The sequence below is a fragment of the Larus michahellis genome, chromosome 6, assembly GCF_964199755.1.
Source record: "Larus michahellis chromosome 6, bLarMic1.1, whole genome shotgun sequence".
Classification (NCBI taxonomy): domain Eukaryota; kingdom Metazoa; phylum Chordata; class Aves; order Charadriiformes; family Laridae; genus Larus; species Larus michahellis.
In genome coordinates this window covers 24,570,851-24,595,461 of record NC_133901.1, presented here as the reverse complement: position 1 = coordinate 24,595,461, position 24,611 = coordinate 24,570,851, and the positions used below count along the sequence as shown (strand labels likewise).

Genomic DNA, 24,611 nt, shown 5'->3' with positions numbered 1-24,611 from the left:
TTGTTGGGTTTTTTTAAAGAAAAAAGGAGGTTGAGAAGAAGAAGAGATTAGGAAAGAGTTCTAAATAGAAAATTGCAGTAGAATTGAGAGGCGGACAAAAAATCTAAGACATTGGTGGCTTCTCTTTTTCTGGTTCAAAAGTGAAATCCTTGTCCAAGAAAGGATAGGATGATGTTTGTTTGTTTCTCCATTACTAGTGATGATAAATTGTTAGTTCACCCCTCCTACCCTCATGGTATTCCAAACTTGCTACTTTAACTACGTTACCATTATTGTTCTGGGGTGGTATTTTCAGATGCTTGGATACCGAGTATTTCTGCTGTTTCAACATTGATTTGCTTTCATTGTGATTAGCCGTTGAATGATCATCTTGGTAATCTAAATATTAACTATATCCAAGTAATGACTACTTATCATCATTACTAGGGGGAAAAAAGGTATTTTTAAGCCTTCCAGTTTTATCAGAAATAAGTTCAAACTCTATTCAGGAGTTAAATTTCTCCTTCCTGTCTTTTTTTTTTTTTTTTTTAAAAAAAAAAACACAACTCTTTAGAAAAGCAGCTCTATGTATTTTGTCAGTAAAGCTATACTTAAATATTAACATTTGAATAAGATGATTCTTTCTCTACTGCTTCTCTCCAACCCTGTTTTGTTTTAGATCAGCAAAAGAGGCAGAGGACAAAATAAAAAAGGCATTAGAAAAGGGAGAAACGCTCCCTACAGAAGCCAGATTTGACTCCAACTGTATTACACCAGGTAAGATAATTAGTTATTTAAATTTTAAGTGTTTAGGTGTCTTGTTTTGATTCTATATTTTGGTAATTTTCCCATCCTAAAGCATTTTTTTAAATTAGAGGATAGAATTGATAAAGGCTCAAGTAAGTTGAAAACAGAAGTTTTAGTAAGGTTGGAATACTGTCTCGTTTTAAAAGTTTCTTTAGATTGCTATGGAAAAAATGAAACCTCTTGGGGAAATAACAGTTATCCCCTTGATATCTTACAGAATTTTTCTTTGTTGTTTTTTTCATTAGTACTTTTGATATGTAAATGGAATTTTGAGTGACTAGTAGAAAGATTTGTGTTTAACTTAGATTTCTGTTTTCAGGAACTGAATTCATGGCCAGATTGCACGAACATCTTAAATATTTTGTAAATATGAAGATTTCCACAGACAAATCCTGGCAAGGAGTAACAGTCTACTTATCAGGCCATGAGGTCATTGTATTTTGTTAGTATTTTATTTTAAATAAACTTTTATTTTATAGAAAAATATTTATTGATTAATTTGGGGGGGTTTTTTGTGCAGACTCCAGGGGAAGGTGAGCATAAAATTATGGAGTTCATCAGATCAGAAAAAGCAAAGCCCCATCATGATCCAAACACAAGACACTGTCTCTATGGCTTAGATGCTGACTTGGTACGTGCAATTAAAATAATACAAACAACGGGAGTTTATAAAGTGTGTATATTTTCATTGTCTTCCTAAACACATAGGGTTCTAAAGTGTTATTAAATAAGCATGTAATTTTGTATTCCTTCAAACTTTTGAATTTGTAATGAAGCAGAACTGCAAAATTTCTTTATACTGCTCAAATCTTGAGTAACAGTTTAAAAAAAAAAATAATGAAGTAAGACCTTTCTAATATCTCTTTGTAATAGATTATGCTGGGATTAACAAGTCATGAGGCACACTTTGCGCTCTTAAGAGAAGAAGTCAGATTTGGTGGTAAAAAATCTCAAAGGTGAACTGATTTAACTTTGCTCTTATTTTATATATGATGAAATTAAGTCCAAAAGGTACCAAGTGACTAAAACAGGTTGGGTTTTTTTTATTGATTGCATACTAAATGAAGTCTTAGTTTAGTTTTGTGTTGGAAATACATGAAATTAGAGAAACCAGCTTGTTAAATTGTGCATTTGAATTTGTTTACATGAGAAAAAGTATGCTGTCAGGGCAGCTCATTAAAAAAAAAATTATCCTTAGGGCTTTGGTATGTCATGCTTCTTGCTTCATATTATCTGTACTGACATTCTTTCCGTAATTGTCTTATGCAGATACTGGCTGTTTAAAATTTATTTGTATCTCTAAGGTTTTGTGCGAGTACAGTAAGATAAACATCAGAAATAAGTATTCTTTTCATAGTCTCCCACAGTCGACTTCTCACTAATACTCATTCAGTTGATAGTGTTGGCATGTAACATTGTAATGTTTTTAAATGACCTCAAGTCTAATCAAAGAAAAATGTTGGGTTTCCCTTTTTAAAAAAATAATAGAAAATAAAGGTGTGACAACTTTTTGAGGAGTTAATTAAATAAAGTATTAAATCAAAAGGCAGGGGGTCATTTCCACACACACACACACACCCCAGCATTGTTCCATATTTGGCTTCTGTTGTAATTTCTGGATAATATTGCTCATTACAGGAATTTACTTCTGGAAGTTGCAGGAATTGCCTTCTGTCAATATGGTCACTTTTATTAATACTTACAGTTGGAAAATTGAAAATGCTAAAAATAAATGCAAATTAATATCTGTCAGCAGTCTCTTGATGGAGAGAAATTATTTGTTTTATCCAGATCTTCAAGTCCAGTGCAATGAAGAATAAGGGGCAGAATGTCTCCAGAGTATTAGAGCATCAACCTGCATTTGCCAAAGTTCTTTAATACCAATATGAAAATTACATTTAAAAAGGGACAGAATTGGGTCTGAAGTTCTGTGCAGCCAAGTGTAGCTCAGAGTTTGTCTTGGTAGTCTTCGTATATGCTTGTGTATCACACAGATCTTCCTCTAGTAGATTTTGGCCAAAATCTACTGTGTATGTGTGAATAGACGGGTGTTTATGCTGGTTTGTCATTGGAGGTGGTCCCAGCTAGTTACAGTGTCTACAAGGCGAAATAGTCCTTTAAGAATTTAAAATACATCAGTCTTAGCTCATTAATCTTTTGGTGTAGGTATTAACTGATTTTGGTGTAATGTTGGCTTAGGTACTAAGTAGTTTTAGTGAAGAGAGGAAAAGAAGGCAGAATATATGTTGACGAATTTATGCCATAAAAAACCAGCATGTTGTCAGTTTTTGGTGCTGTAGTACTAAATGCTGAAGCCACTAAGTAATGTATATGGAGCATATTTTCAATTTGAGCATATTCTTTTCTTACGAGAAGCATTTCAGATGACTGCAAATGTAACCCAGACAGTTTAGACATGAATCTGTGTACTTTGTACGTACTCAGACTAGTTCTAAAATACCTTAAAATATATTGGATTTGGTGCAAAGTTAGGTTAGGTTGTCCATTTTTTGGACAATGGGATAATTACTTAGGAAATAGTTAATACAACATGGAAAGCCCTGCTTTCTCTAAGCTAGCTGTTTTTCATACAGTGCAGTCACATCTGTTTAGAAGATTCTACTGCAAAATTTTATAGACTCAAACCAGATGAATCCTAAAATAGATTCAAAGAAATGTTTATACATTATTTCTTCTATGAACATATAGTCCTAGTAAGATTACCTGGTTTTAGGTAACCTTGGACTTATTAAATATTCATGTTGAAAGTGTGATTATAAATAATTTAATTAATGTTTTGAATAATTTACAGAGCATGTGCACCAGAGGAAACCACATTTCATTTACTGCACTTATCGCTGATGAGAGAATATATTGATTATGAATTTTCACCAGTAAAAGTAAGTTCTAATGGATCTGTGATTGAAAAAATGTGTGAGGTCTTTTTATGCAAACACGATAATAAAAATTATGCTCCTGTGGGGTTTTTTGTTTTTGTTTTCCTTTTTTTTTCTCCCCCCCCAGGACAAGATTTCTTTTGAATATGATATTGAGAGGATAATAGATGATTGGATCTTAATGGGTTTCCTTGTAGGAAATGATTTTATTCCTCATCTACCTCATTTACACATTAATCATGATGCACTGCCGCTACTTTATAGAACATATATGGCCATCTTGCCAGAACTGGGAGGTAAGAGCACTAAGTTTAGTTGTGCAAAGTAGAAACATTAATATTCCTGAGTTAATATTTATTGACCTTTTCAGCTGTGTTGGAATGTTTAGCATTTATTACACTTTCTTTAGACAGCCAGCGAGATTGTGTTCTATTATCTATGTGGTACTCAAATTTAAACTTTTTAATTGTTAATTTTAAAAAAACATACTTTATTTTTCCAATAGGTTACATAAATGAAAATGGGCATCTGAATTTAAAACGCTTTGAAAAATATCTTACAAGATTGTCAGATGTAAGTAACGTCAAAATTACACTCTACAGAACAGTATAGTCTGTTGAATATAACCTCAGTATAGTGCCCTAAAATACACCGTGCTGTAGTTTCAATGAACTGTTAAATGACTGTGTTTTATAAGTGGTTCAGCCAGCTGTTTTATCATTTAACTGAGGGGTTCCAATCAGTTGTTGTCTGATGTTATCCTAACATAGGAGGAAAAAGATTGAATTATTTGATAGGTATAGGCCATATAGAAATGGTCTCAGCCTTCTGCTGAACTTGAAAAAGGAAGTTCATGTGCTGTCCTTGTTTCAGCCCAGTCTTCTGATTCTTGGGTAGAACTACGAAAGCGTTGGGTGCGTGGTGCAAGACTCATTACCCAGACCTTATGTACTTCTACTGCTACTAGAGTTGTTAGTGAAGTGTGGAAGTAAAGAACTCTTTACTGAAAGAAAACATAATATGGCTTGGGTATATGTTGTATATTGCTAAGAAAAAACATTTTTAATATTCATCTATTAGTTTAGTTGTAACTCTAGGGCAAAATGTTTATGTTAGAATGACTCTAGATGTTATCTAATGCACCTACTAAAAAGACACATTTAATTTACCACTATAAATTTGGCACCCCTCAAATAATTCTAAACTTACTTTAATCTTTCTGCACAGTTTGATCGTGAACACTTCAGTGAAGTCTTTGTAGACCTAAAATGGTTTGAAAGTAAAGTAGGCAATAAATACCTCAACGAGGCAGCTGGTATTGCAGCAGAGGAAGCCAGAAAAAATAAACAAAAGAAACAAAAGGTTAGTTTTTTATATGCTCTTATTTCCAAAATTGCGTGTTACTTTTGGCAAATCAATAATTTGATTTTAGACAAATTAAATGGCATAAACCTATTTTGAGTTTTTTTGTGATCAGAAAATGTAGTAAAATGTAACATTTGAGGAATTGCCTGTGTGCATTGCTGGTTGTGAGTGATGAAATGGTTAAGTCAAGGTCAGGTTCTCATGACTTTTGAAATCTTGTAAACCTGTACCTTAATGTTTTAATTTATCTGTTCCTGAACAGCAGCAAAACTTACTTCTGGGTGAGTTATGGTCAAATGTGCTGTGCTTTATAATTTTGCTTTTCAGTGCATAGCCTGATGGAAGTTTTATGTATTTCAGCTACACTGATAGATCATTCATGCCTGTCTTGGTATCAGCCGACCATTTGACAATAACTAGATAAATAGCAATGTCATTGGTGTGAACTATCTCAGATTGGTTATTAAACTTGCAATTCTAGATATAACTAATTAATAAGGACAGCACCTTTTTCTGTATCTTGAGTGTGCCCCACTGTCATGTTCCCCATGATGACCTCCGTTGGCTGTCCTTCAATATATGACTTCAGCAGAGTATAGACTAGCAGCAGGAAATTCCTTAAAGTTTAGTCTGTCACTGTATATCGTAATCCTGTTCTTTAGTGCAGTTTGTGGGTTGTAAGAGCAAGATGTTAGCTCTTCCTTTAGTAAGGTATGCTTTATTTGTGGTTGTTTTCTTATTTGCCACAGAAGTTTGGAGGAGCTGTATAGTATTAGCTAGTCATCTTGACTGATCCTTTGAATGGCAGTGACAGTCAGGAGCTTGCATATCTCAGGTACAGGGGAAGAGGGCCAATGACCCTGCTTATTGAGACCTACTCAGTGCTGTACGCAAAACACAGTGTGTAGTGGGAGCATGAAGTGAATGTTTGGCTTGTTTGACTCTCTAAAACACAATTTCTTGTATCCTTACTTCCCGGAAAAGTAATTTGAAATCTTAAAAATGTACTGAGTAAAAATTTGATTGTATACTGTCGCTGTAGCCCAATGCATGATGTAGGTAAAAATGCCTATATGTGTGCTGCAAAGTTTTGGAAATAGTTGTATTTTGGAAAACAAATATTAAGATATTTCTTAGAGGTAGTTGAGATTTTATTTGAGACTGCTCCTTTGTCTGATCTGTATGGATAAAATAATTTTCCTTAGGCTATTACAGGAGAAGGAAACATAGTCCATTTTATACTAAATAATAATAATAATATTTATGCATCTTGATCATAGCATTTTGAGTTGCAGATTATATGGTTGTGAATGAGGTATGTGCATATTATTCTGTATTTTTACTTTATCTCAAATATTAAATTAATAGGCTCAGGAAAATTCTATATGTTTGGCTGCTTTAGAAAAAAATGAAGGTGAAGTTGTGACCCCTAAAAGTAAGTGCAAATAATTTTTCCATATATATATATATAACAGAAAAAACTGTTAATTTGGGTATAGATGTGGAAGATCTGTAAGAATTTCATGTCAGAGATGACCTTAATCTAAATGAAAGAGTTATGTGGTCAACTATTGGGAAATGGAACTGCACATTGCTGGCTTATGGCGAGAGGGAGTGAGGCGAGAGCTTATGAAGTGCTTCTTACCCAACCGGTATTTCCATGATGAATTAAAGGGATGAATGACCAAATTTTCAACAACATTATGTTATGTATGCCTAGGTATTTTATTATATAGGTGGGAACAAATTAACAGATTTTTATATGGCTTTGTGGGTTTTGGTTGTGTTATGTTTTTAAACTCATTCTGCTTGTAGGAAATGTCTTTTTCTTATGTTTTGAAATTTAATATCAAAAATGTATAAATGTTATGTAAAAATGATATAAGATGATGTTGCTGAAAGAAGAATAAATTTTAAAATATATTTTAACATTTTCTTAAATTATTGTCTGATGGCTTATATTCTCCTCTCTGTTCCTGTAATTGGGCTACAAAATGGGTTGCCTGTCTTTAAAGGAAAAAAAGAGTTCGAGACTTTATCTGGGTAAAGATTTTGTTTGATTGTTTCGTGTTACTTTCAGTGTAGGGAAGGTATGAGCACCTATAATAGTGAATTGAGGAATAAGGGTGAGGCATTAATACAAAACTGAATGTCTTCAAACCTTATTGTAGTTGAGAAGTGAATGTTAATCCTTTTTTTTTTTTTTCTTTTTTTTTCTCTCCTCATGACTACTTTTCAGCTGTGTTGGAAGACGAACCAGAAGATGATGATCTATTTGAAACTGAGTTCAGGCAATACAAAAGAACTTACTACATGACTAAAATGGGTGTAGAAGTAGTTTCTGAGTAAGTGTATGCTTTTTCTTCCTTTTTTTTCTTTCCTTTTTTTAAACACCAGAGACAAGTCTTTGCATATGTCTAATACAAGACAGAATATTCATCCATGTCAAAAGCAGAGAACACATGGCAGTGTACTGCAGCAGTGATGCTTTTGGCTAATGCAAGAAGAGCTGCCAGTCAAGTTTTCTGTAACAAGTGTATGAGAACCAGAGAGAAAAACTCCATTAGTATTAAATGAATCTAGGAAACCGTGGTCGTTTTAGGTTCCCAGAATGCTCTGTTTTCATTCCTGTGTACAAGGTGCTAAGTAACTAACAAGTGTCTTTCCTTTTCCTTTTAAGTGACTTCTTGGCTGATCAAGCTGAATGTTATGTCCAGGCAATACAATGGATTTTGCATTATTATTACCACGGAGTTCAGTCATGGAGCTGGTAAGAAAAATTGTCAAATGAGAAATTACTTGAAGATTGAGCAATATTTCACCTTATCTATCCTAGGAATATTTAATATACTTCTGTTTGTTTCTGATCTATGGACACTGCTGTGCTATAATTCAGTCAAGTAACTTAAGATGGTTTTTCCCCTTCAGGTATTATCCATATCATTATGCACCTTATCTGTCAGATATTCGCAACATCGGCGAACTCAAAATCAAATTTGAACTAGGAAAACCTTTCATGCCGTTTGAACAGCTTCTTGCTGTACTTCCAGCAGCTAGCAAAGATCTGCTGCCTAAATGCTACCAGGTAGGATTCAGAATTAAATTGCATTTATCTGTCTCTTACTAGTTCTCTGATTTATTTTGAAGTAACTTTTTTCTTAGTATTTTTGCGTGTCCTCTTAGTTATATTCTACCTCTAAATTTTAGGTGTATGGTTAAATACTTCTGCTTCTTACTATTCTTAGAACATTGTGGAGTTAGTAATAAATACAAAATTTTGCCTTTGCTAAGCTATTTCAGACTAGGACAGTTAAATGATAAATGTTGAATTCTTCTACAGCCTTGAATTTGGTTTTAATACCAGCCTTCCTCTGCCTCCTCCTAGAATTAGTGCTGAATTGTCTCTGATATTGTTTAATCCCTCTTCTGTATTCTCCTAGCATTTGATGATTAGTCAAGACTCTCCTATTATAGAATATTATCCTCCAGATTTTAAAACTGACCTAAATGGAAAACAGCAAGAATGGGAAGCTGTAGTATTAATCCCGTTTATTGATGAGGTAATTTCTTTCAATGTCTCTATAAAAGCTTCATAAAAAACCTGCTAAACTTCTTAATTAATCGACAGTTAGATGTGCAATTAAGTGGAAATTTAAATTAATACTTGATAAGACTACAGAAAAATTTTGCTGCCTGGAGAGTAAGGCTAGATTAAGTTACCACAAGCAACATTAGCTTCAAGTGTCAGAAGCCTTAAGTAAGGAATTTGTGCTTCTTCTTGTTTGTTCGAGCTTCTAATCAGCTATTCAAATACTTAGTTTCACATTTTTTGAGAAAAAATAAATCTATTCCTATATACATATAAAAATACAGAATGTCTGTAAGTAAAATAAACACTTGAAAAAAAAGCCCAGTCTTTTTACAGAAAATCTCTTCATATGAACACCAGTAAATGGGTAGAAGACTTTTATGTACAAATCAAACAGTAAAACATTAATGGAGAGGAGTAAAATAGTAACATCTTCCTTTTGCATATAGGATAACAGTATAACTAGAAAAGTGCCATTCCCAATGTAGATGTTTGTGCTAATTTTTGTTGCTGGTTTCATATGTGCTAATTTCTCTAAAATTTAGAAACGACTGCTGCAGGCCATGGAAGCCTGTAATAAGTGCCTAAAAGAAGAGGAGAAACGAAGAAATACTCACAGTGCTTGCTTAATGTACTGGTATGACAAAGAAGCAGAATTCCAGTACTTGTCACCATGGCCAGAGAAATTCCCTGCAATAGAAAGATGTCATACCAGGTAACACTGGCATAACTATTTTAGAGTAGACTAAAAGTAGTTAGAAAACTTTTTATTAGCATTTTAACCAAAGCTTGTATATGCCAATATATACACTAAAAAATGTAAGATACTGAATTAGATGTGACTTGTGCATGGCACAATAAAAGTATCTTTCCCCTTTTTCAACTATTACTTTGCAAAACAGATGAACCAATGCTAAGTCAGCAAGAACACTCTAGAGAATTGCTAAACTTTGTATGACACAGAGGATGAGACTGGTACAAATATCTGATAATAGTGGTGATTTATCAGCACACTAATTCCAGACCACTTTTTTAAAAAAAAAAAAAAAAAAAAGTAGTAAGCATTTGGATCCAGTGCAGAGTGTTGAACAGAAATGTGTGGTTCACTTTCCTTTCACTGAAAGAAGCCAGCTTTATTTAACACGGGCCGAGGTTTCAAGATTAAATGGAAACACAACCTTAATAGTAGTCAAACGTAAAGCAGAACAAGGGAGGAACGCCTGTTGCAGGATTACACTCTGTGAAGAATGAATAGTTGTGAAGATGAGTGTTACTGTATGGAACCATTGCTGGTTTAGAAGAGTGAAGTTGTGAAGATGAAAGATGGAATCACTATGGAATCACTGCTAATTCAGAATTTGACAATAACAATGAATTAAAATAGCTTGGAGTTTTGTCTTTTTCTTAGTAAGTAGTCTCTTTGCAGCAATAGCATGTATTTTTATAGTCCTTTGTGTAGATTCCAAGTGGCTTACATTAATTGCCATCTTACAGGAAAGTCAAACAGTTTGTCAAGTAATGAATGTTTGAATGAGCAACAAGTTTCTGGAGCTGGAGGTCAATTTGTATGAGCAAATGCTGTACTACTTGTTTTTTAGGTATAAAACAATACCTTTGGATGCTTGGCATGTAGAAATAACCCACAATAAGATAACTAAAATGAACAAGAGTGCATTATATTTTTGTGGATTTCCTACTTTAAAGCACATTAAACATAAGGTAAAAGATTTTTCTCTTCTGACATTTTCAATTGCATTTAATAGATAACTGTAAGAGTTCAATTAAGTTTATGTGCTGTTTTGTTTTTACCCAGTTCTATCTTAAAAAAAGTGGTGTACAGGTGTTTCAGCAAAGCAGCCATGGAGAGAACATGATGTTAGAAATCATAGCTGATGAGAACTCAAAAGAACAGGTAAGCATTCAGTTTCAAACAGAAAAACAAAACAAAACAGACAAAAACCCTTGTCATAAAAAGACTGAGTTTGTTAAAGAGACAGATTTGAGATGGTGGTTATGGATATCTTCTCAATAGTATATTATAGGGGAAAAACATTTAGAGTAGTACTGAAAAAGTTTAAAAAAATTTAAAACCCAAGCATTTCTTAAAACAGAGCAGTTAAATACGTTGAACAGTTAATTCAAAAGATAATATTTAGATTTTTTTTAAAACTTTATTTAGCTAGTATTAGTGTATTAGTTCACACTGAAAGCTTTTGTTGACTATTGGAGTCAATAGTAAAAAATAAAATTCATTAGGATTAAACCACTAAATTTTTGCGGTGAACAGTCTAGAATTTTGGGAATCTGCTCAAAGATTTAAATTTGTCCTGGCTTCAGAAAGTCTCCTTAGTAGAGTTTCTGGCATTTCTCTCTGGTAGCTCTCAGGTAAGGAGTTGGTGAGACTCACTCCTGACTAATTAATAGTTGGAATTGGTATAAATGCAAGGAAGCAGAGTCTCCAGACCAGTGCTCCTTGTCTTTTGTGTAGATGAGTTATGCAGACGCTTTTTCCTTTTTAATCATTCCCTTTCATCAACAAACCGGACTTACACCTTCCAATTACATGAGACTGTTTGATAGAGGCATTAGGAATTAGTCATTGATGGAGACATTAGGAAACAAAATATTTTTTCTAAATCCTTTAAAAGCCAACTCTATTTTATAATTAAAAACATCAGGTAGCAAAAGACAAATCCAGAAAAACAAAAAAAGTTTTGGAGATAAATAATTAAAGAAAACCAGGAAAGGAGAAAGGAGGAAAACTGTAAGATAGTATTTTACAGTAGAGATAGAGTGAGTGAATATTGAAGATACACAGCAAAGGGAATTAAATAAGCCAAAATAATAGGTTAAAAAATAGCAGAAAATCATGGAAAAAATAGAACATGATGTGAGACTAAAATTACAGATGCTAGTAAAGTCCTGGACATAAGTGCTGTTTCTTTATTTCAGTGAGATACAAAAGTAAAATTTATGGTACAGAATATTCCACTAATCTCAAATTGTCAATTTGGTTATAGTGTCCCAGAGGCACAAATAGTTCTAAGTGATTTAACAAAAAAAGGACATAGTAACCCTATTCCAGGAATGCAAATCAAACCAGGTCTTAAAACTAACATGTGCTACATGTAAAGAGCCATGTTTGGAATACATTACTTTGTCCTAAAAAATGAAATAGGATTCTCCATTTCTAATTGGAGATTATGTATTATGTTTCAAAACAGAATTCAATATACTGAGCTTTTTATTCTGTATGAAAACCTGTTCTTTAACTAGAGTAGATGTTACTGCAAAAACAGTTTGAAAATATTTTAACAAAAATCTTTTAATATTTTAAACAATTAGTAACTTCTTTGTTTTTTCAGATGGTAGAAAATGTTGCCAGCTTGGTACTTGGAAAGCGTGTTTTTGTTAACTGGCCACACCTTGAAGAAGCCAGAGTTGTTGCTGTGTCAGATGGAGAAACTAAGTGAGTGACACTTCATAGATAGCTGTTTGTCATCTTTATTGTTTTATTCAAAATAAATTCCTTATGTTGTACAACAGTTCGGGTTTTATGGTAATACTTGCTAACAGCAAATTAGTCCAGAGGTATCGAAGGTGGAAGAAGCTTTGTTTAACGTTATTCTGAGGTTTGGTTATTTCTGCAGAAGTCTAGTTCTTCAGCATTTTGCTATAGATGTAGAAGTTTGGGGGAGCTCATCCTTAACTTTGAGGGGAAGAAGGCATACACAGAAATCCACGCAGGATAATGAGAAAGAGAACTTTTCTATAAAATCTTCCTTTCAGCACGTGCACTGGTATTTTTTGTAAAAGATATGCTGCATGTCCTGTTGTGGAAGGAGTAGAGAAAATGGTGCTGCAAGTTTTCCATGTCCTTAACAAGTAATTTCTAACTATTTTAAATTTTGCTCACGATTGGTTATGTCTAGATTAATCTTACTCAGTTAAATTCGTATCTGTCATAATATTCTCAAGGTTTTATTTGGAAGAACCACATGGCACACAGAAGCTTTACATGGGAAATGCAGTGCCCCCAACTAAAGTGGCATACGTTGGAGATAAGGAGCAAAGCATGTGGTTAAAAGAAGTTCAAGGCATTTCAGAGCAGTAAGTAACTTTGAAAATTAAAGTGTAACTTTGCGTTTTATAGCTTAGCTGTGTTTTATTGCTGCATTATACACCTAAGTAGCAGAGAAGAACTGCTGCATACTTGATGATAAAGGTTAATGAGTCTGCTGGAATTAAAAAAAATAAAACCAGCATAAATGAGCTTATGTTGAAATTTCAGAATACATGGAGTTAGTCTCCAAGGTGTTTAAAGTTAGATGCTGTTACAAAAGAATTCTTAAATGAATCAGTTTCAGTATTTACTCTCTCACTCAATTTTCCGTTCTGGTTTTAGTAATCTCTGGTTGTAGGAAGCATATAGAATGGAGTCACACAGTATCAAGTTACAACTTTATTAGCTTAGCATTGTTAAATTTGAATACAGCTCTTGCTCTTCTAAAGTGTGAGTGCCCAGTGGAAGACAACTGAGTTACAGCAGCTTGCCATTTTATTATCTGTCACTTGAGTTAACTGCGTTAATTACCCCTAACCCTTCACACTGTAAAGGTCAAATTTAAATTAACACACTTAGCTATGTGATGATAGCTGTGCAACAATAGATAAATGACTTGTTAAGCCATTTATTCTGGGTATTTTTAATAAAACAGGAAGCAAACTACTAGAATCCTTTTGTTAAGAGAAGTTGTTTGGTTGGGGTTTTTTTTGCTTTCTGTTTTTAATTTCAAGAAATTAATTCCACCGTCTTGGTTCAGTTCTGTTTATTGTAATCAATCTAAATGTTCTATTTTGTATTCAGCTACCAGAGAAGAAAAGGAATAATTATTCATGAAACATCAATAGTTGTGTATGCTCAGTTACTCACCGGTAATAGATACCAACTGAACCAAAATGGAGAAGTTTATTTGGAGAAGCAGTGGTCAAAACAAGCTCTTCCTTTTGTTTACCAAACTATTGTCAAGGTAAACACACAAGTGCAGTATGTTCTTGCACATGGCTCCTTACTTCATTGGGGCGGGAGTACAGACTGGGAGGAAAAGGGCATATGCGCCTTTAAAACAAAAGAATGAACAAAAATAAGCATTTAATGTAATTTATTGTATAAAAAACCACAGTGTACTTAGGCAAGTATTTTGTCACAAAACGTGGGGCTCTTGCACAGTTTAGAGATCTTAACTGAAAAAAAGCCTTTTGTCATCTTTTAATGATGGTACTTTGTATGGAGTTACAGTAGTGTTGCTCTATGAGGTAGCATAGCTGCTTGTGCTAACAGCATTTCTAATACAGCATTAACTTCTTTGCTTTCAATTAATTATTTCAGACTCAGATAATGTTAATTAAAAAGTGCATATAAATAGATGCTTTTTTAAAATTCTGCTGGAACTGAATGATATTTAACATTATCAATTTTGTCTTTTTCATGTAGGATATCAAAGCCTTTGACTCTCGTTTTTCAAACATCAAAACTTTGGATGACTTGTTTCCTCCTGGAAGTACAGCCTTTATGCTGGGTTCTCCTTACTACGGCTGCATGGGAGAAGTTAGTTCCAATAATATTTTTTTTTCCCCCTAAATTTCTTTATTTGCAAGCCTAAAATAATCTAAGATATTGTGGCAGTAGTGGTCATTTGCTAGCTAAAATTTTAAAGCAAAGATTCCTTGATGGTTTAGTCAGAGGAGGAAGGGGATTCTTCGGCTTTCCCGACCAATTTTGCTGGCATAACAGGAAAAAGGTAGCATAACTCCAATGCAGGATTATTTTTATTAATTATCTGGGATAATTTGCAATAGAGAGAGTTCCCATTTTGGACCATTTTCAGTCATGGATTCCTGTGATTTGTGTTTGGTTGCCTCTATGAGGAAGCAGTGTACAGGTCATGGCAAGGTGATAAATCCCAAAGCATCTTTGCGCCTACTGCGGCAAAACTGTTGATAAAGTAGACTACAAGGTCTAGTATCCAAAGACTTGTTTTTCTACGTAACATTTTTAATATGTTATGTTTCTGTCCAAGGTTCAAGATTCACGTGATGTGATCACAGAAGGTAGAATTCGTGTAGTTTTCAATATTCCGTGTGAACCCCAGCTTGATCCCTTAATACAGAACCAGCATGTAAGTGCTTTTGGTTTTCTAGTAAAAGCTTAAACAAGGTGTCAAATATATTTTGCAATGGTAAATGTCTTTAAGGGATGCTTCCATATTATTCATTTGCCCTTTGTGTAAAAATCCTTATCCTTTGGGAATTGCCAATATTTTTTGTTTGTTTGTTTTAAAGAAATATTCTGTGAAATACAATCCTGCGTATATTTTGGCCAGCCGTCTTGGAGTAAGTGGATATCTTGTCTCCAGATTTACAGGGAGTATCTTTATTGGAAGAGGATCAAAGAAAAAGTAAGTTCTCTTTGTGAATTTTGACTGTAGAGAAGCTTCTGAATTCTAACACAACTCTACAGAATTTCTGCTATATTTAAGTGCTGTTCTTATCAGATGTATAACTGTTTTGTGATGTGAAGCTTTCTTTAAAGTATATGTGCTGTAAACTAAACTCATATGCAGTGTTTTTCTCTCCTGTCATAAACTTCTTTTTAATTTTTGTTTACTGGAGACTTGTTCTGTTGCTTTTAGAATCATAGAAAGACATAAATTGGCTTTGCTGGTTAACTACTTGCATAATTAAAGCAGGAGTTTGAACTGACTTTGCCACACTGAGAATAAAAAGTGGAGTTGGGATCTAACTTCATTGTACTTATCGTTACTGCTAGTATAAAGGGATAATGATTGTACCTGTAATTTTCTTTGAAGAACTAGTTAAGACTAAACTGCTTATAATATAAAAGGGAGGCAATCCCTATAGTTCATTGAATGTCAGAATTGTGGTTTCCTAGGATAGTTCACTAAAGAAGTGATTGATGCATGAGCATCTTCTTGTGATTTAACATGTGCATTTGTTCCCCACTGATTGTTCAAGGACATCCTTCTACTTCTTGGTAAATGCCAGGTAGATTTTGGCTTATTAGATCTCAATTAAGGAAGAAATAAAATATTTCCTACCTTCCTTTGCAATAAGGTATGGGCATGCATGTGGACAGCTGCATAGCACAGTTTACGTCCTGTAACATTTACAGCTGTTGCAATTCTAACAAGTGAACAATACAGTGAATTTAATTTTTCTGTGGTTTAAGGCTGAGGATGTATGTTTATCTGTCTGTTTGTTGTTTTTTTAATGTTTGTACACGCATATATTATTCCAAGTTAATAAACTTTTTCTTATTTCCAGTCCTCATGGAGATCACAAAGCAAATGTGGGGCTAAACCTGAAGTTCAATAAGAAAAATGAAGAAGTTCCTGGCTATACTAAGAAAGTTGGAAATGAATGGATGTATTCTTCTGCAGTAGAACAACTACTTGCTGAGTATTTAGAAAGGTAAATGTTGGATATGAACTTCATCCAAATTATCCACCTTCATATTGGCCTTTGGATTTTGTCCTCTGGACACAGATCTTCTAAAAACTGATGAGTTTGCTTCTGGAGATTGCTTTGTGGAATTTCTTCTACTCCAGTATTCTCCTTCCAACAGTCCTTCCTTTCAAGGAGAAGTATATTTTGGGATAGAGGAAATCAGCTTACCCTTGCCAAATGAACAGTATGACACTAAATTAAGTAAAAAATAATCTATCTGAGCTCCATAAATTTTGAAGCTCATCAAAGTTTGTTTTGATGAGGCTTTTTTGTGGTCTATACTGAAGTGAAACTAAGTTTGTCTTCCATTTATTCATTTTTAGGGTCCCTGAACTATTTAATTATATAGCCAAGAACAGCCAGGAAGATATCTTCTATGAAGATGACATTTGGCCTGGAGAGGATGAGAATGGGTAAGCCATCTTTCTCTTTTTTTTTTTTTTTTTCCTTCCCCTCCCCCCCCCCCCCTTAGAATAAGTAGAATAAAGGCTGACAACATTGTGAAATTGGTGATGATCTTATAGTGGCTGTTATGTAACTGAAACCTTGCTGTTCTTGAACAGCAAGGTTGTTCAGTGATGACTCTGAAAAAATCATCAGAACGGTGGACATTCCAGTTGTGGAGTTCAAGTCTCTGTCAGTCTCCCATCTCAAGTCCAATAAATGAGAAACCTAATTTTCGATGGCTACTTCATAATTCTTGCTTTTAACGTAACCTTCAGTAAGAGTAGTTATGAATAGTCACAAAGACATCAAAAGATCATTCTGGAAAATAAGCAATAATTATTTTAATTGCTTAAAATCACTTTGAATTGGAAAAATAAAGTGTACAGAATTTAAAGTACTTGGCACATTTTCAGTATATGTTCAGTCAGTTTCATGGCAGACAAGGAGCAGCCTTGGTTCCAGATACAGTATAGTAACATTAAAAAAAAAAAAAAAAAAAAAGCTTTTATTATTAGCTAGTAAGCCCTATTCATGGGCTTGAGTTAGTAAGTCTGCATGATGCTGCACTCCTACGACTCTTACCAGGCTGATATACCATTGTGGGACTCTTCTATTATAAGAATCTCAGGTTTGTGCTCCATTTTACCAGAGAGGCGTACCCCGAAGTTCTTTCTTACTGTGTTGTGAGAAGCAACTGGTTACAGAATCTTTAATCGCAGCTGGACGTGGTTAGTTGGTTGGATGCAAACATAATTTACTGAATACTTTTTAAAATAATTTCATTTTTTAATTTCGTTTGCTTTTGGCTGCGGCAAAACTTCAGGTTAGTTTTGAAACAGTATTGCCCAATTCAGTTAATTGTTTGGTTTTTTTCCTAACCTCTATTGTAGACTCATGCAGAACTCTTAAATTCTATTACTTCATGAATGTATACAAGCATTATGCCTGTATCATAATAGTTGATCGATTAAATCGGGTAACGTGGTAAAATACTTAGTTTATCCAGTTGAAAGTTTTAATTCATGTATCTCTTTATTTAGAGCTGAGAAAGTTCAAGAAATTGTTGCATGGTTAAAGGCACATCCTGTGTCTGCTTTGTCTCGCTCATCTTGTGACTTGCAAATTTTGGATGCAGCCATTGTTGAGAAAATTGAAGAAGAAATAGAGAAATGCAAGGTATGCAGCTTGGCATCATTGTGAGCAGGGGTCAACCAAAAAGCAGCTGCTCATTATTTTCCAAGTTCTTGAATTAGAATAAGACAATTGAAGATCACTTGTCATTCCAAAGAAAAAGAATACAGAATGTAATGTAATATCTGAATTTTTAATGTGAATTGTCCCAGAAATTCAGAAGAGCTTATTATTAATCTTTTTAATTTACTTTTTGAGGCAATTCAGCAGCATTAGCCCATACTCTGAACTCTGCTTTTTGGTGATTTCAAAAAGGAACAGGTGTCAGTATATGTTCTGAAATACTGAAGTGGTGTTTCTAAGTGCAATACAAGCTGTTCTTCCCTTACAGTTTCTCTTTGGTCTGAGGAAAACTAGAAAGTTGTTTTCTGAAGGCCACAGATCAAAAAAAGGGCCAAGGAAATTACTAAAGCAAAAGTGGAAGGCAAAGGCACATGAAATAATGGGCTCGTTTCTTTGAAATTATTTGCTAGGACGTGATAATAAAATTGGTGTGAATTCAGTAATTAGCCAAACAATGCAAAAGCGCTCTGGTAAGAAATCAGTTGTGTTTTAAAAACTGGACTTAGTCATCCTAAAGACTTCATGAAAGCTGTATACCTTTATCTAAAAGAAACAATTCTACATTATCTTTTCAGGTGTTTTGTTGTGCCTGAAACCCAGTCTTTGTTCCTACGCTAGTTTGAAATGACTTTCTGTTCCTTTCCTTTAGCAGAGGAAGAGCAACAAGAAGGTGCGAGTAACTGTGAAACCCCATTTGCTGTACAGAGTAAGTGATATGAAAAGGTTTGGTTTGGGTTTTTTTTTTTAAAGTTAAGCTGTCAAGATCATATTTATTTTACCTAAACTTACCAACTTTCTAAGAGTGGGATTTTAGGACAGTATTGATGGAAGAAAAAGTTTTATGATGTCTTCTAGAAAATCAATTTGAGAACAGTAGCTTGTCTCAAAAGGAATTTCTAACTACAGTCTTGGTCATCCGTTATACTGACTTTCAGTTATTTTCTGCCTCCAGTCCTTCATGCTTCTGTTGTTCTTATTGGCTGTATAATGAAGGCAAAATAAAACTAATTTGTCTCTTCTTCCCTCTTTGTTTTTTGTTCGGTTCTTGGCATATGACCAACTGGTCATCTTGCCTGTATTTCAGATACCCATGTTACTGATACAGGCACGTTACACTTAATGATTTTATTTTGTCTAAATTGATCCCCTTGGTCTGTCTTGGATCACTGTTCTCAGGCAGAACCAGAAACTTGCAAGAAAAAAATGAAAGTTTGCTTTGTGTCTGGGAAAGGAAGATTCTTTGTTCTTAAACAATTTTTTTCAGAAAGTTTGTTTTATAGTGTGTTTCAGATATTGTTATAAATGCATTTTCATTGTATTCCCTATTTTTTTGCAAATGTTAACATAGTCTTTTGGTTATTGTCAGCCATTAGAACAGCAGAATGGGGTTGTTCCAGATCGAGACGCAGAGTATAGGCTGTTTGACCGTGTTGTGAATGTGAGAGAAAACTTTTCCGTTCCAGTTGGTCTTCGAGGTACCATTATAGGCATAAAAGGAGGTAATATTTTCTTCATAATTGTAGCATTATAGCTATATAACAGCTCAGCTAGTGATGTGAAAGCAGGCTTCAGAGAAGTGTTTTGTATAATGGTTGTGAGCGCACAGAAATTTCTCACCTACAAAGCATATGCAGCTTAAAGCTGCTAGTGACATATTTACTGTTTGGAATTAAACCTACAGGTATTGTATTTTAATTTCATTTGTTACACAGCTGTACTTTGAATAAGAAATTACCCTTTTTCCATCTTGATATGAAGAAGTCAAGAGAGATCAATGAGAGAGAACACAGGCTGCAAAAAAGGAACAAATGATGTTATGGGAAGATAAGCAAAGATAAGAGAAGCAGAGATAAAAGCAAAAATATTAGCCTCAATACTTTGAACAACAAATTTTATCAAATATGATTTGTCTCAAATTATTTTATTTCTAATTTGGTTTTTACTCTGTGATACTCCATTTCTTTTAAATGTCATGGATTTATACCTTCTTTGAGAAGATTATCCATAAATCTATTTCAGGTAAAGAAAAGGATTTACCGAGTCATAATTGGGTGTAACAGTTTGAGATCTAGTAATAGAAATTGTTTTTTTTACCTGACATTTAAGTAGTTGCTTTCTCATCCAGTTTGCATCCAGCAGAATCTTGAATAGACTAGACTTGAGTGCAGCTTTTTAAGAGTTATTCTTTTCTACATAATGATTATATACTAGTATAATTTTAGAAGAGTATTAGTCTATAGTTATGTCTATAGTTATGCAAGAAGGTAATGTTAAAGCTGTCAGTTTCTGACTGCCTAAATGTAAAGATGGCTTGAATCTCTTTTCTGGCAATTCCTGACAACTGTGACATACTGCTATAAACTGAAGTTCTGTTAATGCAGGTTGATAAGTTGTTATGCATGGTACATTTCCGTTAAAAGTGTATCTAAAAGGACAGGCATGTATGACTTTGAGAATAATTTATTAATTGCTGTTAATGAAATAACTCATTTAAGGCATAAAGAATGTTTTGTTGCTAATTAGTTCGGTTTTGGTCTTTTCATTATTTATTGCATAACTAATATAGATATTTACATAGTTTAGATGAAAACAGCTACTGTTACGTACCTAGGATGACATTTTATTTCATTATCTATAGCCAGTAGAGAAACAGATGTGCTCTTTGAAGTTTTGTTTGATGAAGAATTCCTTGGAGGCCTAACTATAAGGTTTGTGCAGGGGGGTTCATAGTCATCTCATTTGTTGGTATAGATTGTGTGAAATTGTTGCCTTTGGTTTGGATGAGTATTTTTAATGCCTCTTTTTAAAAATTTGTTTCTCAGTGTTGGGCAATTTTTATTTCTCTTGTGTTTCTTTTTTCTTGTTGAGTAGGGATAATTTTTATAGAGCTACTATATTTTGGAAATGCTCTTTTGGGTTGGTTTTTTGCATATTCAGGAGTTTGTTTTGTAGAAAGCAAATATGAACCAGCAGAATAAAGCACTAGATACAAATGTCTTTCTAAAATGAATATGTAGAAAACAGGTTGTTATCATGTTTTTAATATCTAGATTAAAAATACTCAGTAATCATCTGCTCCTCTGAAGGAGGGACCCTGAGCTGTCAGTAATTGATACTTAGGCACTAAATTCCACCCACAATTAAAGACCTATACTGTTCTTCAGGATGTGGAGGCATGGTTAATGCTTTTGTTTTAAAAAGTATGATAACTTTTCTGTATTTAAGTAGGCAGGTAAACTTCTAAGTGCACTGATTTACCAGGCAGGCTTCATTTTACTGTTAGATAAATTAAGGGGGTTTTATGACAGAAATTAGAGGACAATCTTACATATTCCCTGTGTTTAGCAAGCATAACGCAATCCTATCCCTTGCAAGAGCATGTCCTGTAACACAGATAACTTTCAGTATTCAGAATCATAAAGGTAGATATAAAACTGACTAAATGCTGCTTAACTTCAGTTTGTAATTCTGCTACTGGCTTCATTTTTCTTCTCAGAAAAAGAAAAGAAAATTATTTCCTGGTTCATAATTTTTTACAGAACTATGCTATAACAATTCACTCATCTTTAAAATTTCTTTAAGCTCAGCACTGAAAGGCCAATATAAATGCAAGAGTATTAGTAATTACTGTTGTTTTGTGGGTTTGACAGACAGAGGCCGAAGGGGAGCACAGTGGGATTAACATTGTTTGTAATGGTACTAGATTTCAATAATGGATACAGTTTTCAGCCTCTGCTGTTCAAACTGGAATCATTATCTTTTGGTACAGAGGCAACAGTGTTGTTAAATCGGATATATTGAAATGTCAATAATTAAATGACATGAAACAACTATGTAATTTGCTTTTCTTAAGGTGCTCACCCGCCAGAGGTTATCGTCTGCCATCAAGTGCCTTAATTAACCTTTCTCATGGTAGTCGGTCAGAAATGGGAAATCAAAAACTGACGGCCATAGTTAAACCTCAGCCAGCTGTGAATAACTACAATTCTTATGCATCTGATCTGTCATCTGTATGCTCGCAAAAAGTGCATCTCGGAGGCCTCAACCATTCTCCTCGCTCTCTTTTTGTTCCTACTCAAGTAAGACTTTTCTTTCATTTGTACAACAATGTTTTTCTATAGAAGCTGAATTATGACCATGGTTATCTTCATTGGTACAAACAAAATTTAATTTTTATGCCAGTATATTAGAAGTACGATAATCTTTATCTTGGAGAAATGAGTTAATCCAATAATGAAAGGCACCAAAAGTTCCTTATTGACAGTTGTTTCACTTTGAGTTGCTCCAGTTGCATTGCCAAGACACAAATATTTAGTTCAAAGCAGTTGACACCACATTTGGTGTCAACAAAAAGTTTGTTTGGGCAGAGATGCAATTATTTCCTTAAAGCTCTGTTCCAAGTAATGCTTCCTGTGGGCCAAGCTGTTCCATGCTCAGACATGATTTCTGTGTCAGTTTTGGTTCTTGATTATGATTTACTTTGAAAATACAGTACAGGAGGAAAAATTACAGGTGAATTGGGGTTTTCATTGGTTTAATTAAACTTTATTTTTTAATAAATCAATTCTTTAAAGAAAAATAGCTTAGTGGTAACTTCATGTTGCTGCAGGTGTGTTTGAGAAGAATTGTCTCATGTTTTTGAAGTCTATACAAATTCTTTTGGAAAGTAGCTTAAGGCAATTAAACACTTCTGGGGTTTTTTTTTTTTTTGATTGTTTTTTTTTTCTCTTAATGATTTAGCAACTGAATGGAAGACAGCATTACAATCTCAGGGCTGAAAATCAGGTCAACTCTAACTCACCCCAAAAGGGATCATTTCTGAGTGGCAATCAGAAAAATAAAGTGAGTATTCTGACTCGTTTAGTATTGGACCCAAATGTTTCAGTATTCATTTTGGCCCCTATTTAGAGTGGGCATCCTTTTTGCATGATTAATAGATAGCTTTGTTTTAGTCCATCAGATGTTTTAGTCCGGATACAGACTGGAGCAGAACTCGTCCCAGTACTTGAATGAGCATAATACCCTGTGTTATCCTAGTTTAGACTCTAGATTTTCAGAAGTGTTTTTTACGTACCTGTAATGTTGTGAAGCAATTGAGCCTGATTGATAAGGCATTACAAAATAACATGTTAATAATAAAATTTAAGAATGCTACCAGTGTGAGAGCATGCTTTTGAAACCATTTTGAATTATCATCTGTGTTTAATTATACTCAGTGATCTTTCCGATGTTAGAAACTTCTGTTAATAACAAAACAAAACCAACCTCAAAACAAGCTAAGCTCATTTCAGTTTAATAGTGATTCTTAGGAAAAGTTGTTTTGTAAATACAACCCACTGCAGTAACCTATTTCATCAATCAGATACCTGCAAGTTCTACTAAGTGTCAGTATGAAAATTTCTGCCAGCTGAAGACTGTTAAACTTGGACCTTAGGATTTTTGGAATGTCTTTGTTTATGATTAGCTGTTTAAAAGTTGAGTTTATAGCTGCTGAATTTGTTGGGGGTGCTGTTTCTTATTTTGCCAGGCACAGAGCAAGCAAGATGATGAATTCTGCAGCATATGGCAATCATTGCAGAGTTCTGGGAAGTCTCACCACATCCAGCAAAACATGCACGAGAAGGTTAGTATATAAACTTTAAATAGATCCCTGGGTTCAAAATATGAAGGTACTTAATTATATACATGAGTTCATTACATCAGAAAACTTTCTAGTCAATGTTACGTATAAATCCTCTGGATGAAAATACTGTTACGCAGGGTATGCGTAGCACTGGAAAGAGGTAGTCATAAGGGACTTCTATGTAAATGATAGATACGTAGTTTTCTCGTTAAGCTTTGATGTTTGAAATCCTAGGGTGCAGTTCTACCTCAGGAAATCAAGCTGGGAACTGGCAATCAGTTCTATAAGCCAGGATTCAATGACAGCAGCTTTAAAGGTCAGCAAAGAAAACAGGAGCCATATAAAAAATGTAAGTACTATAATTAGAAACTGTGTTGAGAACTACTTGCTTTATTTGATCTTTATTGAAATGGCTATTGAATTTTTTGTAGTTATCAACAGGAAATAATTATAGTTATATAAATACTACACTGCACTTGTTATTGTGAAATAATGTTCCTGGTGTGCATATCAGGTTATTCCACACTTAGTCCTGAGCTTTTTAATCAAGCTGTTCTGCATTATGTTGATTTTTCACCCATCTGATACAAAAGCAAAACAAAAAAAACTCCACAACTTGGCTTTGAAAATTTGCTTGTGATCACATTTGTAGAATATAAGACTAGATGTATTATTGCATATCCTTCATTTTATTTTGTCCTACAAGAAAAGCATACACCAAATGACCGATAAAGTAGGAATTAAATATTTGATGCACCCTTTCAAATTAATTCAACTCTGTGTACTTTTATGGAGTTGTTAATTTTTTTTGAGTCCTGATTGTTGTTATGGTTTTTAAGAGCATTTCAAAATAATGCTTTTTTTTTGTAGTTAAAGAAGATTCCAAAGTTACAAGAGGTGAAAGTCAGCCACATAATAAAATATCAAACAAACAGGTAATCTGTTCTGTACTGAGTAAATGTATTCTTTTCTTTTCATTTTACTCTGATGTAATTCATCATTTTACATATTTCTCTTTAACTTGCATCTTAGTTGATTCTTTTACTGGGTAAATTTTATTTTGGAGGTTGTTTTTTTTTTTTTCTCTAGAGATTTTATAGACAGAAAATGAGAGAAAGTGTGT

The 24,611-nt window shown here is 33.9% G+C and overlaps 1 protein-coding gene across 12 annotated transcripts in view; it reads left to right on the top strand.

Moving 5' to 3' along the window:
- XRN1 (5'-3' exoribonuclease 1) overlaps positions 1–24,611 on the top strand; it is a 39,466-nt gene that overhangs the window by 3,817 nt on the left and 11,038 nt on the right. For 8 of the 12 annotated variants that reach the window (XR_012587727.1, XR_012587728.1, XR_012587726.1 and 5 more), the window contains exons 3-35: positions 659–756; positions 1,106–1,215; positions 1,307–1,417; positions 1,660–1,742; positions 3,599–3,686; positions 3,811–3,979; positions 4,189–4,256; positions 4,911–5,045; positions 6,417–6,483; positions 7,288–7,393; positions 7,729–7,818; positions 7,977–8,133; positions 8,489–8,608; positions 9,183–9,352; positions 10,236–10,356; positions 10,451–10,549; positions 12,003–12,106; positions 12,616–12,747; positions 13,505–13,667; positions 14,132–14,245; positions 14,718–14,816; positions 14,980–15,095; positions 15,982–16,128; positions 16,488–16,577; positions 17,652–17,787; positions 18,515–18,571; positions 19,232–19,364; positions 20,504–20,573; positions 21,719–21,944; positions 22,606–22,707; positions 23,393–23,488; positions 23,723–23,837; positions 24,359–24,423. Coding sequence is in view for 9 of the 12 variants with exons in the window: in XM_074592718.1 (XP_074448819.1) it covers positions 659–756; positions 1,106–1,215; positions 1,307–1,417; positions 1,660–1,742; positions 3,599–3,686; positions 3,811–3,979; positions 4,189–4,256; positions 4,911–5,045; positions 6,417–6,483; positions 7,288–7,393; positions 7,729–7,818; positions 7,977–8,133; positions 8,489–8,608; positions 9,183–9,352; positions 10,236–10,356; positions 10,451–10,549; positions 12,003–12,106; positions 12,616–12,747; positions 13,505–13,667; positions 14,132–14,245; positions 14,718–14,816; positions 14,980–15,095; positions 15,982–16,128; positions 16,488–16,577; positions 17,652–17,787; positions 18,515–18,571; positions 19,232–19,364; positions 20,504–20,573; positions 21,719–21,944; positions 22,606–22,707; positions 23,393–23,488; positions 23,723–23,837; positions 24,359–24,423 (3,757 nt within the window). In the remaining 3 variants the exon portion in view is untranslated. Of the gene's footprint in view, positions 1–658; positions 757–1,105; positions 1,229–1,306; positions 1,418–1,659; positions 1,743–3,598; positions 3,687–3,810; positions 3,980–4,188; positions 4,257–4,910; positions 5,046–6,416; positions 6,484–7,287; positions 7,394–7,728; positions 7,819–7,976; positions 8,134–8,488; positions 8,609–9,182; positions 9,353–10,235; positions 10,357–10,450; positions 10,550–12,002; positions 12,107–12,615; positions 12,748–13,504; positions 13,668–14,131; positions 14,246–14,717; positions 14,817–14,979; positions 15,096–15,981; positions 16,129–16,487; positions 16,578–17,651; positions 17,788–18,514; positions 18,572–19,231; positions 19,365–20,503; positions 20,574–21,718; positions 21,945–22,605; positions 22,708–23,392; positions 23,489–23,722; positions 23,838–24,358; positions 24,424–24,611 lie in introns of all 12 variants that reach the window. The other 4 variants (XM_074592721.1, XM_074592724.1, XM_074592725.1 and 1 more) reach the window with 4 other exon arrangements.